The sequence below is a fragment of the Mus caroli genome, unplaced genomic scaffold (genome assembly GCF_978045245.1).
Source record: "Mus caroli unplaced genomic scaffold, Mus_caroli_1 scaffold_13, whole genome shotgun sequence".
Taxonomy (NCBI): domain Eukaryota; kingdom Metazoa; phylum Chordata; class Mammalia; order Rodentia; family Muridae; genus Mus; species Mus caroli.
Window position 1 is genome coordinate 77,065,709 of NW_028227268.1, and position 16,616 is coordinate 77,082,324.

The following is a 16,616-nucleotide window of genomic DNA, read 5'->3' on the forward strand; positions in this document are numbered from 1 at the left end:
TTCAGAATCATTCTGCCCAGCTATGCTCTCCTGACTGAGGGTGAATGGGCTGGGTGTGTGGCTCATTCGGTATCGTGCTTGCCTGATAGATACAGAGTCCCTGGTTCAGTCCCTGGTATCCCCATAGAGAGGGTTGCTGTGGTGATACCAGCTTGTAATCCCAGCATCTGGGAGGGATGTGTGTTCAAGGTCCTCCTCAGCCACGTAGCAAGTTCAAGGCCATCCTAGACTACATGAGATCCTTCAAAACAAACAACCAATACTACATTGGCTCTCAGGGGGTTCTGTACCCCTTTACCCACCTTCTGTGCAAACCCCAAGTACAGCCATCTGAACCTTCATTTAATTCCCTGCCGTGCCGCTGAAACAGGGCCCAAACATGAGCTCCTGAAGAGAAACAACTTACAACCAACCGTAAACAGAATGAACCAAACTCACTCGCTCTGTCTGGCTCTTGAGAAGCAGCCCTGAGAAGCTATAAGTCCTTAAGGACTACCTTGCCAAGATCAGAGTAAAAGGGGGAAATGCTGTCATAGATTAAAGATGTCTTGGGAAGGAGGAAGAGGAATGTGCTGTGATTTTTTTTCCATGCCTAAATTAGATTACATACATTTATCTCCACAGTTCCCTGCCTACATTACATTTCATATCCTCAGCATCCCCGACCCTGAAAAGCATCCCATCCCACATCCGTCATAAAGTCTACTCCGTCTTTTCTATTTAAAGAAAAAAGGGAATATTCTCCTTCTTTTAAACACTCTGTCCACAAGTCTCAACGGTAACCTGGTGCCCCACTGTGCCCTACATTCAGCCCAGAGACACACGGAGTGGCAGTGGGCTAGCCCACACCAGCTCATCCATCTGCACTCTTACCTTGCAGCTCCAAGGCACCATCCTACAGTACGTGAAGACGCTCATAGAGGTGATGCCGAAAATCTGTCGTTTGCCTCGGCACGAGTACGGCTCTCCAGGTGGGTGGATGGAAAGGAGTGCTCACCTGAGGTCGGTCAGGGCCCCGCCTTCTCCAGGTTTCAGTCTCTAAATTGCCAGGTAGCTGACATCTCTGGCTGTGCCTTTAATTCCTTTGAGCAGTAGTATCTTCCTGTGTCAAGAAGAGGTAGTGATTCTCTGAGGATGCCCACTGGCCAGCTGGAGTTACACTGTGAGTGTAAAAGCCTTTAAACCAGGGTTCTCATATTGTGGATCACGACGTCTTGTGGGTCAAATGACCTTTTTACAGGGGTCTCCTAAGACCATTGTAAAACACAGATATGCCTTTACATTCCAATTCATAATAGTAGAAAATTACAGTTATGAAGTAGCAACAAACATAATGTGTGATTGGGGGTCACCACAACGTGAAGAACTGTATTAAAGGGTCTCGGCATTAGGAAGGCTGAGAGCCACTGGTTTAAACAGTGAAGGACAAAATTTACATGGTCTTCAACACCTCTAGCAGGCCTTCTTGTTTTCCTACTTAGAGGAGGTGGGTACCCCAGGATAGCATAGATAAACTGAGGCTGGAAATGGGTATTTGTCTTAAACATTCAAGATGGGAATAGATAGAAGCTATACATCTGGTGCCTAATATTTTTTGTTTCCAAAAGTTAAGACATAATCTTCCACTTGATTGTGATTGAGAACAGGAAGAGGGTAAGGCGAGAGGCTCTGGGGGACAAGTCTAGCTGCTCCACTTCCTGCCTGTGTGACTATGGGGATGTCACTTACCCACTCTGAACCTCATCTGGAAAAGGATGACAATGCCTAGTTGACAGTATGATGAGTAATAAAAGAGGTATCATAGGTAGAATACCTAACTCCATAGATAAGACCTAAAAATAACAATCTTCCCTTAAAAATTCAGGTCCCTTTAAGGAACAGCTGGGCCACAGCTGGTCCATTTAGGATTATGGTTGTTTTATTTTGCTCCAAATTTGTGTCAGCCTCCTGAGCTTTCTCTAGTATTGATCCTTCCATGGCACCCCACCCTAACCCTGACATGTTGGTGGTTGCTAAGTCTAGGGCTCAGTTGTCACAGCTCGTAAACCTGGCTAACCGGTATCCATGCCCTGATGCCCTCCCCTCCCCCGTGTGGCTGCCAGGGATCCTGGAGTTCTTCCACCACCAACTGAAGGACATCATCGAGTATGCAGAACTCAAAACAGACGTGTTCCAGAGCCTCCGAGAGGTGGGCAACGCCATCCTGTTCTGCCTCCTCATAGAGCAAGCTCTGGTAAGTCCTAAACCCACAGAAACCATGGTGTACCCAAGCTGGAGGGACCCCAACACAAACCCAGATGGCAAGGCTTCAGCCCTGACAAGTATGGTTTCGTTCCTGAAGTCAGAAGTCCAGAGGGGACAGAGGTTCTGGAGACACTCAGACCGGGGCGCCAGGGCTGGCTGTACCCCTCACTGGTCAGACCCAGTCCTCACAGCAGGCAGCCAGGTCTCAGTCATCTGTTCTTTTGCAAAGCACACTGCCAGCCAATCAGCACTGTGCTGGGGAGGAGTGGCAGCTGCCAGCTTCTGCCTGCATCCTGTGTGTGCTTGTGCAAGGTGCAGCAGGTTTGGGTCTTGCTGAATGCAGGGGCAAAATAGTCACAACCAAGAGTAGCAAGAGCTTGCTAGCTACAGCAGGCAAGGGGACCATAGGGCTATTTCTCCATGAACAAAGAAAGTGTGGGGATTTTATCCAAGGAGCCTATACATATTTATGCACAAGTCCTCATATTTAGGAGCATGCCCAGTTAAGGACTGTTCCTGGGCATGTTTAAGGTCATGATTTTAAAAGGTGTATAAAAGGATTTTTTTTTTTTTTTTTTTTTTTTTTGGTTTTTCGAGACAGGGTTTCTCTGTATAGCCCTGGCTGTCCTGGAACTCACTTTGTAGACCAGGTTGGCCTTGAACTCAGAAATCCGCCTGCCTCTGCCTCCCGAGTGCTGGGATTAAAGGTGTGCGCCACCACGCCCGGCAAGGATTTTTAAAAAGTGAATATTTTGTGTGTGTGTGTGTGTGTGTGTGCGCACCATATGTGTGCAATACCTTCATAGGCCAAAAGCAGGCATCACATCCCCTAAAACTGGGGTTATAGAAGATTGTAAGCACACTTGTGTATACTGAGAACCAAACCTCGGTCCTCTGCAGGAGCAGCCAGTATGTTTCACTGCTGAGCCTTTTCTCTGATCCCTAGAGAGGATAATGCAAAAATGAATGTGACAGACAGAAATGCCTCTGAGCATGCTCAGTTGCACCATAAAGTTGTAGCTGAAAATACTTTGAGGTTGTGAGTTCCCAAGGTATCTCCCTGGTTGCCATGGAAACAATAGTGATAATGTCTATGGTGCTGTGAGGGGCAAGCATGGGGTGGCGGTGGGGGGGAGGGGGACTAAAAAATTAGCCAGGGGTATGTATGTGTGTGTGTAACTGACATGAACACTCCTTGGTAGGGGAAGGAGAAGGTTTTTATTGTAGATATGAGAGAACAGCCAGAAGCATCTGGAAGAGTCTAGAGCAGAGAGAGAGAGAGAGAGAGAGAGAAGCAGACAGAGCCCGCCCAGCAGACTGGACAAGTCAGGAGCAGAGCCGGGTGGGGGACATAGAGAAAGGAGGGGTGTGGGAGAACAGAGAGGGGGAAGATGGAGGCAGGGAGAGGAAGAGCAAAAGAGGGAGACAGAGAACATCACTGAAGGATAGGGAGGGAGGGACTCCTGTGGGCCTGAGGGAGTTTAGGCTCGGGAGGAGGCTGGAAGAGCCTGGATGCTAAGGCTCTGGAGTGTGTCATAGGTACTGGGTAACTGAGGGAGCTTGGGACCTGGTGGTGTGTGCTTTGGTGTACTGATGGGCAACAGTACCATCCTAAGAGCTGAAACAAGGATGCCTACCTGTGTAGACACATCTCAGGAAGCCTGGGACCAGTCCCGTTTGCTGACTAGTGGGTCATCTGCATCCCTGGCCCTGTTCTACGCATGTGACTTACCCAGAGGCTCTCCACGGTCGTTCCCACGCGTTTCCCCCGTGGACTGACTGGTGCAGTGGGAGGGAAGAGAGTAATGCTCCACCGTGAAGATGGAGGGATGTGGGGTTATGTAACTCTTAGGTCCACTGGAACACTCTGGGCATCTCCTCCACCTACACAGAAAGTGTAGGTTGCTGCGAGCTGACTCGCTGACTGTTCGGCTGCCCACTCCGGGGGTTAGATGGCAGCCACAAACAGGAGTCAGGCATCTTTCTGAAAAGGGACATAAGCAGAGATCTCACGAGAAGGTGACAGCATGAGATGCACATAGGGGGGACACTCTCTGTAAGCCCATGAGCAGGGTACCAGCAGGGATGGGGAGGAACTATGGGGCAGATATGCTGTTTAAGATGATAGGACTCGCTATCTAGAAGGAGCAGAAAGCATCCAGGCATAGAAAGGCCAAGCAGGAGCTGAGTGCAAGAGACAGCCAAGCAGCAGATAACCTCTGGCCACAAGACACTGGCGGAAGCTGTTGGGGTCTTGTGAAGGGTGGGGGGATCTGACTTTTTCAAGGGTATTGTTGGCCACAGGGAGAGAGCAGCAACTGGACAGAGTGAAGGAGAAGGGCATGACTATTGTCAGTCTGGGTCCATGGAAGGGGGGGGGGAGCAGTCACTGTGAGGGCTGAGTATAGGAGCAGAGAAGATCATTCACAGGTCTGTGCCATCCCAGGTGAGCCTGGCATGTCATGCTGTCCGTCCTTACCCTAATTTGAGGCCCTCAGCTGCTCTCAGATCCTAGCTGCCCCAGAGGCTCTTAAATGGCACTATGGAGCATCCTCTGTTGGGAAGTAATTGTATTCTCTTGTAAATGGACTCTGGAGAGACAGCTAATGGCTCCTCTTCCTGATCACAGGTTCTTTAACACGGATCAGTGGACCTGGGTTGCTATAGCAACATAGCCTTCAGAAGTCATAAGGAGAAGCAGCAAAAATTGATCAAGGCCTGGAGAGCACCAGGAGGAGGTAGAAGTGGGGAGAGCAGACATGCGAGCTCCCACGTTCAGAAGCTGTGAGAGCCCTCACTTTAGACAGGAGAGGCTGCTATCACTGTGGGCTAACTCCAGAGGAAATATCTTTCCCAGATCTGTTGCTAAGGGCAAAAGGACACTCAGTTGGGCAAAGTGGGGTGACACAGACAGGAGTCATGCTCCTCAAGACGTTTCTACTCTGACAGATGGGGAGATCTCCGACTATTCTGTGCTTGCTGGGTTGACAACAGGGCATGGGGGGTTCCAGAACCTTTTGAATTTAGAGGGTGGAAGTTAAATATGTAAGTGGTGTATCAAATGTCCCTATTAAAAAGGCAAAGAGAGAAAGGATGGGAGGAGAAGAGGAGAGGAAGGGAAAGAGTTAGTGTGGGTGTGGGAGGGGATGGGAGGATGGGGAGAGGAAGGAAGACGGAGGGAGGGGAAGGCTAATGACCTCCCCTGAAAGAGCTGCAGAACCGGGCCATCCATTCTTCTGAGACCAACGCCCTTCACAAGAATAAGGTCAAGCAGTAGTGCTCACCTTGAGCACAAGAGAGAGTGTAGAATAAAATAAAAAAGATGCAAGTCTATAAATGCAATGTGGGGTTACAAGTTGTAAAACAAACAACCTGTAGAATAACCCATTAAGGAATGAACGGGAACTAATCAGACCTAGTGATCAGCAGTCAGTTGTCCCTAGATTTCAGGAAAGAGAGGCAGAGGTCAATGGGGCATCTAGCCACACCAAGAATGGCTTAATACTTGGAAATCCTGCTGGCGTGTTAGTGTTGACCTGGACATCGGTTTAAAATGGTAATGATCAGTAGCAGCGGGGGTTGTGGGAGAATCCTGTTGCCATGTTTCTTGCCAGACTTTCTGCCTTCTAATAGATTTTCAGCTTTCACTTGTCATGGCTGTCATATTGATAAATCAGCTTCAGGTAGCTTCCTGTATTACCCGTGGCCCACCTTTCCCAGTCGACGGCGGTAATTCAGCTTTCATTTCAAAGTATAAAGTATGTGCATTGGAAAGGATGTCTTTTCTTCATTAAGTTACGTGGTATGGGTCTCAAATTTGAGGCTGAGGTAGGAGTGTAAAGGATCATCTACCTGGCTTTCTTCTCTTTGGTGGGGTTGTATGGGGTCTTTAAGGAACATGTACAGTCACGTGTGTAAATCTTCCGTGAATACCCTTATAAGCACCAAGCCCATGTAACCCCACCACCACCAAGTCTAGAAGCAGGGCAGTCACCATGGGGTAGGCAGTTCTCTCTGCCACCTTACGTACCTTCAAAGCCGCCATGGGTCTGACTTCTGCCCCCAGAGCTTGGTTTTCTCCTCGGAGCTCATCTAACTGGAATTATGTCGTGTATTTCTCCTTTCCTGTCCCATGTCTATTGTCCAATGCTTTCTGTGCAGCTTTTATTATAGACGGTTCTCATTGTGTTAGTTGGTGAGTTAAATAGTCTGTTTTAGAGCGACTGGATGCTAGTGGCTAATCGTAACTTGCAGTCTGATTGTGTCTAGAAGCCCTAAGAGGTGAGCAAGGCACACCCTCCAGTTGTGTCTGTGAAGGGCATTTCTATAAGACATAACTAGAGGGATGACAGGAAATGACTCATCCTGAATGTAAGTGGCACCATGGTGGGCTATGGATGTGAGTAGGAAAAATTGGGGCCGGTGTATAGAGTTGGAGAAATGGCTCAATAATTAATCACCCATCGCCCACATGAACCATCTGTAACTCTAGTTTTGAGGTATCTGGCCCCCTCTTCTGGCCTCTGATGGTACTGCAAGCATGATGTACATACACTTATATGCAGGCAAACACCCATACACAATAAAGAAAATCTTTTCAAGAGTAAGCATGCAGGTGTGTTCTCTCTCTGCTCTCTGGATGACATGATACAGGCTTCTCTGCCTTGCCGCTCACCTTCCCTGCCATAGTGAACTCAGACCCCCAAAACTGTGGGCCCAAAGAAACCATTTCTTCTTCACTTACATGGGGGCATTTTGTCACTAGCAGTGTGCACATTTGGGGCTGCTGACCATCGGGTACTCTTGAGGATTAGATGCGGTGAACACTGGACATGTCTTAGGTAGGCAGTTGTATTTAATTGCAGCCATTCCGAGCGTATCCCAGCATCTCACTGTGGTTTTGATAGGTCTAAGGGCACCAAGCCCTTGCTGTGTGTGGTTGGTCATTTGTACCCCCTCTTAGGTAAAATCCTGTTAAGAGTTTTGTGAACTCTTTACTCCGGCTTCCCCATTGGTTTGTAGGTGTTGTCTACATATTATGGCTCTAGGCATAGTAGATAGAGTGTAGCGGGCTTTTGTGGACAAGCTGTTGCTAAGGTTGCTAAGTCCATTTCCCCCCTTTGTGGTTGGTTTAGCCTTTCAAGGTGAAACAAACCGCAGAGTGCATTATCTGGAATTCACACTGTGTTTAGAAGAAGATAGAACTCTAATTCTGTTTGGTCTTATATTGAAATAATGTCTTCCTTCTTGGTACAGGCCAAATGCTATGGTGACTGTTGACACAGTCTCAGGTCGCAAGCCTGAGATCCTCCTGTCTCAGCCTCCTGGATGCTGAGATCACAGGTGTAGAGCACCACGCCATACTTGATTGTTTACCAAGTATCGGTTGATGACTGGTTGTAGCAGGCTCTGAACAGCTGTTGAGTAGAATCTGTTTCTTTTGCCATTCCCTCAACTTGGTGATTCCTATTTCCCCAGTGATGACTCTGTGATTCCCACGTTCTTATTACACATCAGCCAGTTTTGTGTTACACGCACACGTACACACAGGCTGTGTGACAAGCATCCCATCCACTTCTGTAGCTGTTGCTTACTTCTGTCTTTGCAGTGCAGTGGGCCACAGTCACAACAGTCTGTTGCTGAGAGCATTATTCCTACAGTGAGTCCAGACTCAGCTTACTGAATCAGACACAGACCAGAGGCTCAGCCTCAGCCCTGCTGGCCCTGAGACCAGATAACCCTTTGTTGGAGTCCTGTTCTGTCCTTCCAGAATGCCAAGCAGCAGTTCTTGACTCCATCCACTAGGTGGCAGTAGCGTCTTCTTCAGCAACAACAAGACTGACTCCAGAGATTGCCTGACCCTATGGAGAGTACCTTATCTAGGGCAACTTCAGGTTATTTTTGCAGATGGTGAAACTAGACAACTCCAGACAATTTCCCAGACTGGTTAATTTTTATTCTCACTCAGACATGTTAGGGAGCTTTGATTTCCTCACATCTTTGTGAACTGCTAACGGCATCTCTTTTCTCTGTGAGCAGACCTTTAGATTTAGAACAGATGTCTTTTGATAAAACATTATGATTCTGAGGGTGCCGATGTCCCTGGGAGATGGGCACAGGAGATGGGCCAAGATCCAGGTGTGGTTCAGAGTGCAAAAGCCACCCACTAAGGGACAAGGACATCTGCAGAGCTGAGCTGGTTAAGCTAGTTAAGGAGCTGGTTAAGCTAGTTAAGGAGCTGGTTAAGCTAGTTAAGGAGCTGGTTGCAGTCCAGAAGGCTGGGTGGCTGTCGGCTTTACAGTCTGCAGTTGAGTGAGCCAGCCCCGTGAGTGAGCCAGCCCCGTGTGTGACCTTCTGCCTCCTGTTTCTGCCCATGCTCACCTCTCTCTGTTTTCTCTCATTGGGCGATTGAAGTCAATTCCCAGTCGGAAAAACCCAGATAAGCAGAAACTAAACAGAAATCACAGTGTTGTGTTAAGATAGCCACCGCTCGCTTCCTGAAGAATATTATTCCAGATGCTTGTAGGCCAGCCTTTCTCACCCATAAAACTGGTCGTTCTGTTAGCTTTAAAGGTCTGGCGAGCCAAGCATAGAAGACTGGAAGTCTGCGAGGGTGGTAGAGACAGCAGTGAGAGAGAAGAGGGCTTTTCAGCTTCTGTTTTCCATGCTTGATTTTTCCCAGGCATTGCAGCAAACAGTCATGTCTTCCTTAAAAGGAAATGTTTGCACGCTTAAATGTATATTATCTGGAGGGCTGGAAAGTTAAAGGTCAGCACAAGTTAGAAAGGTGTCACCACGCAGGCTGGTTCCAAACAAAGACTTCACCCCGCAGGTTGTCAAAAGGAAAAATGCTGGTGTTGTACATTGCTTTGTAGGCCACGGTGTCTCGGCTTCAGGTCTTTCCCTGTTGATCAGACATAAATCTGAGCCAGGGTGATAATTCTATTATTCCCCTGACAGCCAAGCATATATGGGGAGGGTAAGAGGTGAGTGTCACCTAGGACATGAGTCGGAAGAGGCAGGGGAGAAAACAGTATCCACGATGCAGCCTACCCTGGCGAGGAGACACAACAAAATGCAGACTTAGTTTACACTGCAAAGAGCTGTTGAGACCCAGAAGTCTGTGCAGCAGCAGAAACAGACATGGCATGTTCTGGGTGGACTTTTAACCACAAATAGAGACCCAAATGAGGACTGAAACCACTGCTCATACTTTCACTGCAGAGGGTCGTGGTGGGTGTGGGAAGCCTGATTTCTGGCCTGTTCCACAGGCCCTTCAGGAAACACTCACACTAACAACATGTGTGTCCATATAAGGGAATGTTTAGAGCTGTGCTTGCTGGCTGGCTAAGCCTGGCCCTGAGCCCCCTTCATACCAGAAAGCCAGAGTCCAGATGGGGGTAGTGGGAGGCGCTTAGCCTCATTCGCTAAGTTAGTTCTTCAAGCATACTTGACAAAGACAGCCACCTTAATACATGAGTGGAATTTGTCTTTTTATTGCCTTAAGACTTAAAGCCAGATGTTACTTAAGAAAACACTCTTTTGAGATTGGTCTCATGATTCTCTCTAGGAAATCAGCTGAAAATGGTCACTTTCAACCCAGGAGCAGAGCTTGCTAGAGTCAAATGCCATTTTCCACATAAATCTGACATCATGAGGGTCACAAGGACGTTTTAAATACAAGCACAGTGAATCTTGGTGATTTGCTTTAGCCAAGAGAAGCCGAGTCCTCTGCCTCAAAGACTCAGCACATTGCAAACATACTGGATTTGGGCATTTGGCAGAAGTCCTTCCGGTCCCTCCGTTTTAAATGAAATATAATAGGGAAAGAAAATGTTAAAGCAGAGAGCTGCAGAGAATTCACCTACAGACCCTTTGAAGACTTTTGATGTGGGTTCCTTACAGTAAATCAGTTTTGGATCCTGACGCCAAATGCCTGTTCACTTTTACTTAATTCTGCTAACAGCAAATAGTTATACAGGAGGCCTGGGTCCGGTACGGGAGGCCTGGGTCCGGTTAGCTCTGTAGGCCTCCCTCACCACAGTCCATTAGCGGGCATCCCAGGAATGATACGCTTTAGTGTGATGCTTGGCCCATGCAGATATCCTGATAGTGATTGTTAGCTCCGCCCTTAGCAACGTGTGCAGAAGCAGAATGGTCATCAGTCCCCAGATGAGGCGACATTGACTCTTTCTCTTCTGAGACAGGGGTCTTTCTGTATACGCAGGGCTGGCCTCCGACTCCTCTTGTGCCTTCCCAGCTCTGCATTACTGACTTTGGCACCTGCTCTGATACCAAAGCGTTTCTCTTTGTAAAGTCGCTTCTTGCTTTAGAAAACTCATTCTGGGGGCTGGGGAGATGGGTCTGAGAATAAGGTACAAGTGGGAGAAGTATGAAGACCTGAGTTTGGATCCCCAGAGACTGGATGCAGGAGCACACATCAGCCACCCTGATGGTCCGACAATGATGAGATGGGAGGCAGAGACAGGAGAATCCCCAGAAGCTCATGGGACTGGCCGGCCTGGTGTGTGCAGCATTCAATAATATCCAGTGGCTAAGGCTAGGAAGTGAAGACCAACATCTGACGTTATCCTTTGACCTCCACACATACATCATCTCACACACACACACACACACACACACACACACATACACACATACAATTGTACTCTGACCTCCACACAAATACACATGCACACAAAAGACTTTACATCATGGTTTTAAAAAAAAAGCTATAAAATGAGACTTAAAAAGCTAAATCAAATGAGACCTTGATTATATATATTATGTTGCTGAGAAGTCTTTTACTTTTAGCTGATCTCAGTGTTTGATGTTGAAGGTAATTATGTAGCAGTGAGACCTGGCTTTTTGTCTATGATTCAGAACAGTCACAACCATGGTGACAAACTATCCCCCGGGGACTTTGCATGGACTGTCTCAGGCTATTCATCCTGTAGCATTGGAGGAGGGGAAAGAAAACCAACGAGGAATCAAACAAGTTAGGAAAAGAGGTCCTGGGTAGTTACAACACAGCAGGAAGATGCAGATGCGAAGTTAGGAAAACTTGTCTTTCTCCCAGCCACCTCCACCCCATGGGTGGATTCGTTGGTAGCCTGTTCCTCAGAGCCTGTTCTTTTATCTCATTTGTAAAACTTGGGCCTCAGCTAGTACTGAACTCTGCCCCAGCTATCTCATTCTTGACCAGGAAGTGTCAGCTCAAGAACAAGAAAATTCGAGTGAACTGTGAAGTTGTTCAATCCAGATTAGAAAGAGGCCATGTGGGGCCTACAGGCAGTCCCAAGAGAACCTTCTGCTGGCCTCTGTTTGCCCGCAGGTCACAGCTACATGACTTGCCTTTCATTTCAGGGGGTTTCAGGGAAAAACAAACAAACCAGTTCTTTCTTGTGGTGTTCAATAGGGGGAAATACCCAAACCTAACTCCTCCGAGGGTTGCCCCTTTTCAGGGCAGAGCTGAGGCAGGAGCATGCTGAAAGGAGGCTTTACTGAGTCTGCCTGGCCTCCATCCTGGTGCTCAGTGTGTGGGACCGGATTTTCATCTCCTGGATGGTATTAATCCTCCGCGCTTGACATTCTTCTCCCTGACCTCTCCTGTCCCATGATATGCCAGTCCCAGACATAGGACAGCCCCTCTGAGGAGGTTCTTTCTTGGTCGGTGATTGCAGGGTCATTGATTGGCTTTGCATCAGAAGCACGGGCTATGGCTGGACGGTTCATTCTGCAGCTTAGTGTGGGCCCTGCAGAAATGGGAGCAGTTTGCTAGGTTTGAAAAAAAAATGCAGTGGATGCTTGGGAAGCCTCTAGAGCAGTGGTTTCCCACCTGAAAGCCATGACCCCTTGGGGCTGGGGGTCAGGAGCACAATCACAGTTAGGAAGCAGAAACAAGCGTCACTGCCTTCTTCCCTCTCCTGAAACCTGTGCGCTTGTGTTATCACCGCAGTGTGTTCTTTTTAAGAAAATAATATTTATGTTTTGTTCTGCATCTGTGACCTGCCCCAAGTATAGCCTAAAACAAAAGCAAATACTGATTGCAGCACACCTACATGAACACCACTCCTATCTATCAGGAGAGACCAGAGGCTTTTGATTTTAAAATAGAGAAGAAACTTCCAGGCTTACATAGGAAGTCCCAAACTCCCAAACTCAAGAGAGTCTAGGATGTCTCCTGTTTCTAACATGTCTGCATACCTGACTTAAAAAGAAAAAAGTAAGACAGGGAGACAGGGTTTCCTGTAGTCCAGATTGGCCTCTGACTAGGCATGTAGTCGGGGATGGCCATCAACTCCTTAGCCTCCTGCCTCCACCTACCAAGCACTAGGACCTAGACAAGCACTCTCTGACCTAAGCAATACCCACAACCCCCATATCTTCAGCTTTATTTTGAGATTATTAATCACTTGGTACCTAACCAGCATAGTGCTCATCTTTTTGGTGGTGTAGCGAAAAATGCAGTCCAATATATAAAGGAAGGTTATCTCTACTTTAGGGAGGTTGGATTCCAGTAAGAGGTAGGTATTCATGAGTCACGTGGAATATAAAATACAGACTGAGCTCAAATTCTGAAAGGGGAGCAAATATGATTCTTAAAGGATGCTTAGTGGCACGGGGGCGGGGGAAGGCAAGGGGCTCCCAGAAGTATCCTTCAGGGGGTGATGTTGGAACTGAAAGCGAGAGAAATGAAACTCACTAAGTAGAGGAGAGAGGTGGGTTCAAGAGCATGCTGGAGAAAAGAGCAAAGCTTCTGTGGTGGACACGGCGGACACCGAGCCAGGGACACCGGATAAGGACCACTGCGGTGTGGGATTCACAGTCCCGGAAAGGACCTTGTCCCGTGGGGAGTGGCTTGGTAGGTTCCGGATAGATGCCTTGAGATAGTGATCTGAGGAGAGAGAAGCCAGCCGTCAGCCCAGGCTCCACAATCGAAGCTTGTTCTGTCTCTCACACAGGCCTTTGTCTGTGCCCACTGGCTGTTTCTATCTGTAGCAATGATCTCAGCTAATGAACAGCAAGCAAGTATCTCCCACACAAGGTGTGTAGCCACCTCGTTATATACATGGGTAGTTAACTCCTCCTCTGGGACCTTCCTACTTCTGCCAGAAGGCTACTCCCGTACTTGCCTTCTCAACCTCCCTGGCCAAACAGCACTGCAGAGCAGAAAACAGGCAAGCAGGATACCCACGTCCAAGATTCCCTAGGCCTCTGGCTTGCAAGCTTTGGGTAGAGAGGGCTTCGGAGTGGGAAAAGGAAGTGCCCTGATCTCCTGTGAAGAGTTAGAGTCTCCCCTGTAAAATAACCCCAGTTTCTGTGTTGTTCATCTCCAGCCTTCTCTTCCTTTCTCTGAGCACTCAGGTGGCTCCTGAGATCAGTTTATCCACGGGAATGGAGCAGAATGTGAGGTTCAGACAGTGGGCAGCCTTCTAGCGACGTCCCTAAGGGCAAAAGACAAGACTGTTATAACTGGGTGATGTATGCTTGCCATAACTTAAATATCTCCTCTCTATTGAGAATACAGTCTGCACTTGGCCCATGCCATTGGGCCCACATGATGTCATTGCTCCCACCATTTAGGACCGTGTGCAGTGTGTACTGTGAATCCCACTGTGTCTCTACCCCAGCTTGCTGGTCTCCCACAGCCTTGGTGCTGAGTCTATGGGGCTAGCTTCCACCATGTCTTTCCTGTGCTCAGCCTTTGCTCCTTCCTGGGGGTGTTTCTAAGTGACCCAAATTAACTCTCACCTCCTTCTCGGTCCCTCTCGTGAGTGATCACTATCTGAAATTTTCTTTGTGTTCACAAGTCTTTACAGGTATTTAAATGGCATGAGAGCAAAGATCTAGTCTAACTTGTCCAACATCATATCTGCATAGCCTAGAACCGTGGCTGGTGTTTTATAAATATCTGTTGGGTGAATGGATGGATGGATGGTGGTACCCACAAAAGAAAGGAGGGGAAGACACAGTAAAGAGGCCTTCTCCAACTGCTCCCCAACATTGCCCTGAAATCAGCAATCAGAGGCTAGTCCTTAATTAAGTCTGCTAGCCATGTCTTCCCTTTAGCCTTAACCGACTATGGCCTCCCATTCCTGTGGTACAGAATTCCGTTTGTGTGTAAGTGTGCTTTTGTGCATAGCTTGTCAAAGCCTACATTCTAGGTTCTCTTCTCTTGCTGACTGGTGTCTAATGTGATGAAAACTAATCCAGGGACATAGACCTTTGCTTAGAGCCATTCTGGATAGTGGACTGCAGGATTGACCAAAATACACGCACATGCACGTGCATGCATACACACACATACACACACACACACACACACACACACACACAAATGATCCTCAGATGGCATTCCCCAAGAGCAGTCCACCTTATTTCTGAGATAAGGTGGCTCTCTGATTGGACTAAGCTAGCTGGCCAGAGAGCCCTCAGTGTTGTCTGGTTCTTCCATCCTTCATTTGTTCCTCCAACCCTTCAGCAAAATCCTCATATGGTGATGGTAAAAATGGTTTGGGCTCTCATGAGCTGCGCTATGAGGCTGTGGATTCTCTCGGTCCTCACAACCCATTGAACCAGAATCCAATCCGTCCTCATTTTGATGAGAATTAGACTTGAAGAACCAGTAAGTTACCAGGGTCACATTGCTGACAAGAATACCCAGAACTTGAGCAGTAGAGCCGGCAGAACTGGGGTTGAGATTTTAGGAATGAATTCTACTTTAATGTGACAGTCATTTTCTCGTCCTCTCCCCCTGTCTCTGCAGTCTCAGGAGGAAGTCTGTGATTTGCTCCATGCTGCACCCTTCCAAAACATTCTGCCCCGAGTCTACATCAAAGGTAAGAAACCGCCAGCAGCAGCGACAGCCTTCTTAGATCTGAGTCAATGCCCACTTATATTGGTTTAAGTATGGACACGTGTGCCATGGGATGCACGTGGAGGGTCTTTGTAGTTCGCCACTCCACGTGCCAGGCTAGGTGACCTGCAAACGTCTAGGAAGTCTCCTGTCTCCACCTCCTATCTTTGCCATAAGAAAGCTGGATTTACAGATGTGTATTGCTCTGTCCAGCTTTTATATGCTTCTGGAGATTCAAACTCAGGTCCTCGCACATTCCCCTATACTAGGCTAACTTCCTAATCCCCATCAACTCAGACTGCAGTCATCCAGGGAGGAACATAATGTTTTGGATGCCTGTGTAATCACTAAGGAATTAGAAATGGCACTCCAATTGGGTACCTTTATCTGATCTCTTTGCCTATTTTTTGAGATAAGGTCTGTCACTAAACCTGGAGCTCGCTGTATTGTTGAGACTGGCTGCCAGCAAGCCCCGAGATCTCCCTGTCCCCTCCTCTATCCAAGCCTTCTTCCTTCCAGGCTAGCGTTACTGTGTCGCTCAGTCTAGCCTTGAACTTCTTGAGTGACAAGGACTTCACCATTTCACTAGACAGACGGTCTGTTATTGATCCAAGCACATAAGGAGATAACCCCTCATGGTGAATTCTCATCACAGTCTCCAGAACCAAGGAGAAAGTTCTGCACACTCTATCCAGGTTTGGGGACACAGTGAGAGCATCGTGTCCTCTGAGAAGTACCTCCCCACCCCCACCACACACTCACTTTCTGTTCCTTTGCCCCATCCACAGAGGGGGAGCGCCTGGAAGTCCGGATGAAGCGCCTCGAGGCCAAATATGCCCCACTTCACCTGGTTCCCCTGATAGAGCGGCTGGGGACGCCTCAGGTACAAACCCTATATCATGGACCCAGAGGATCCCAAGAGGGAGAGTTTGGGGTCCAACCTCCTTATTTTACAGATAGGGAAACTAAGGCACATAGAAGGGAAAAGTGTGTCCAATGCCATAGAGCTGGAGAAGCTGGAATGAGCTTTCCTCCCGGGCTTGTGCCTTTCTTCTCCATTCAGTGCTGTGAGGTCTGCTAAGAAAGAGGGAAGGAAGGCTACTTAAGGCAGTGTCTATCATACCCGGGCCAGGTACCAGGAATTCTGCAACGCTGTCTATCAAAACTATAGCCCCACACACTAAGTCTGCACTTTACATCTAGGTATCCTAAGAGACTCAAGGTCAGGAGACATGGTGGTCATACAGTTCATTGTCTGTGAGATACTAGTCTGACAGTGTGTGGCATTCCATGTAAGGGCCTCGTGCTTGTAGATTCAGCATTATTAAATACATAATAATGGAAATGAAAAATTAAATCTAAATCTATCAACCCATGTTGCTAGGTTTTAAATTAAAGTTACATTGTCACAGCGTTTTCAAGGCCCCCCTGAAAACTTCTGGACTGTTCCAAACCCAATTATCTTAGTGAGGGTTTCTATTGCTGTGAGAAAAAAACCCTTACAAAAACAAGT

At 47.8% G+C, this 16,616-nt stretch overlaps 1 protein-coding gene across 5 annotated transcripts in view; it reads left to right on the forward strand.

The window, feature by feature from the left end:
- The window catches only part of Cyfip2 (cytoplasmic FMR1 interacting protein 2), a 119,241-nt gene that overhangs the window by 89,757 nt on the left and 12,868 nt on the right, over nt 1-16,616 (forward strand). For all 5 annotated transcript variants that reach the window (XM_021175633.3, XM_021175634.3, XM_021175636.3 and 2 more), the window contains 4 exons: nt 881-971; nt 2,103-2,233; nt 15,014-15,086; nt 15,892-15,986. In XM_021175633.3, coding sequence (XP_021031292.1) covers nt 881-971; nt 2,103-2,233; nt 15,014-15,086; nt 15,892-15,986 — 390 coding nt within the window. The remainder of the gene's footprint in view (nt 1-880; nt 972-2,102; nt 2,234-15,013; nt 15,087-15,891; nt 15,987-16,616) is intronic.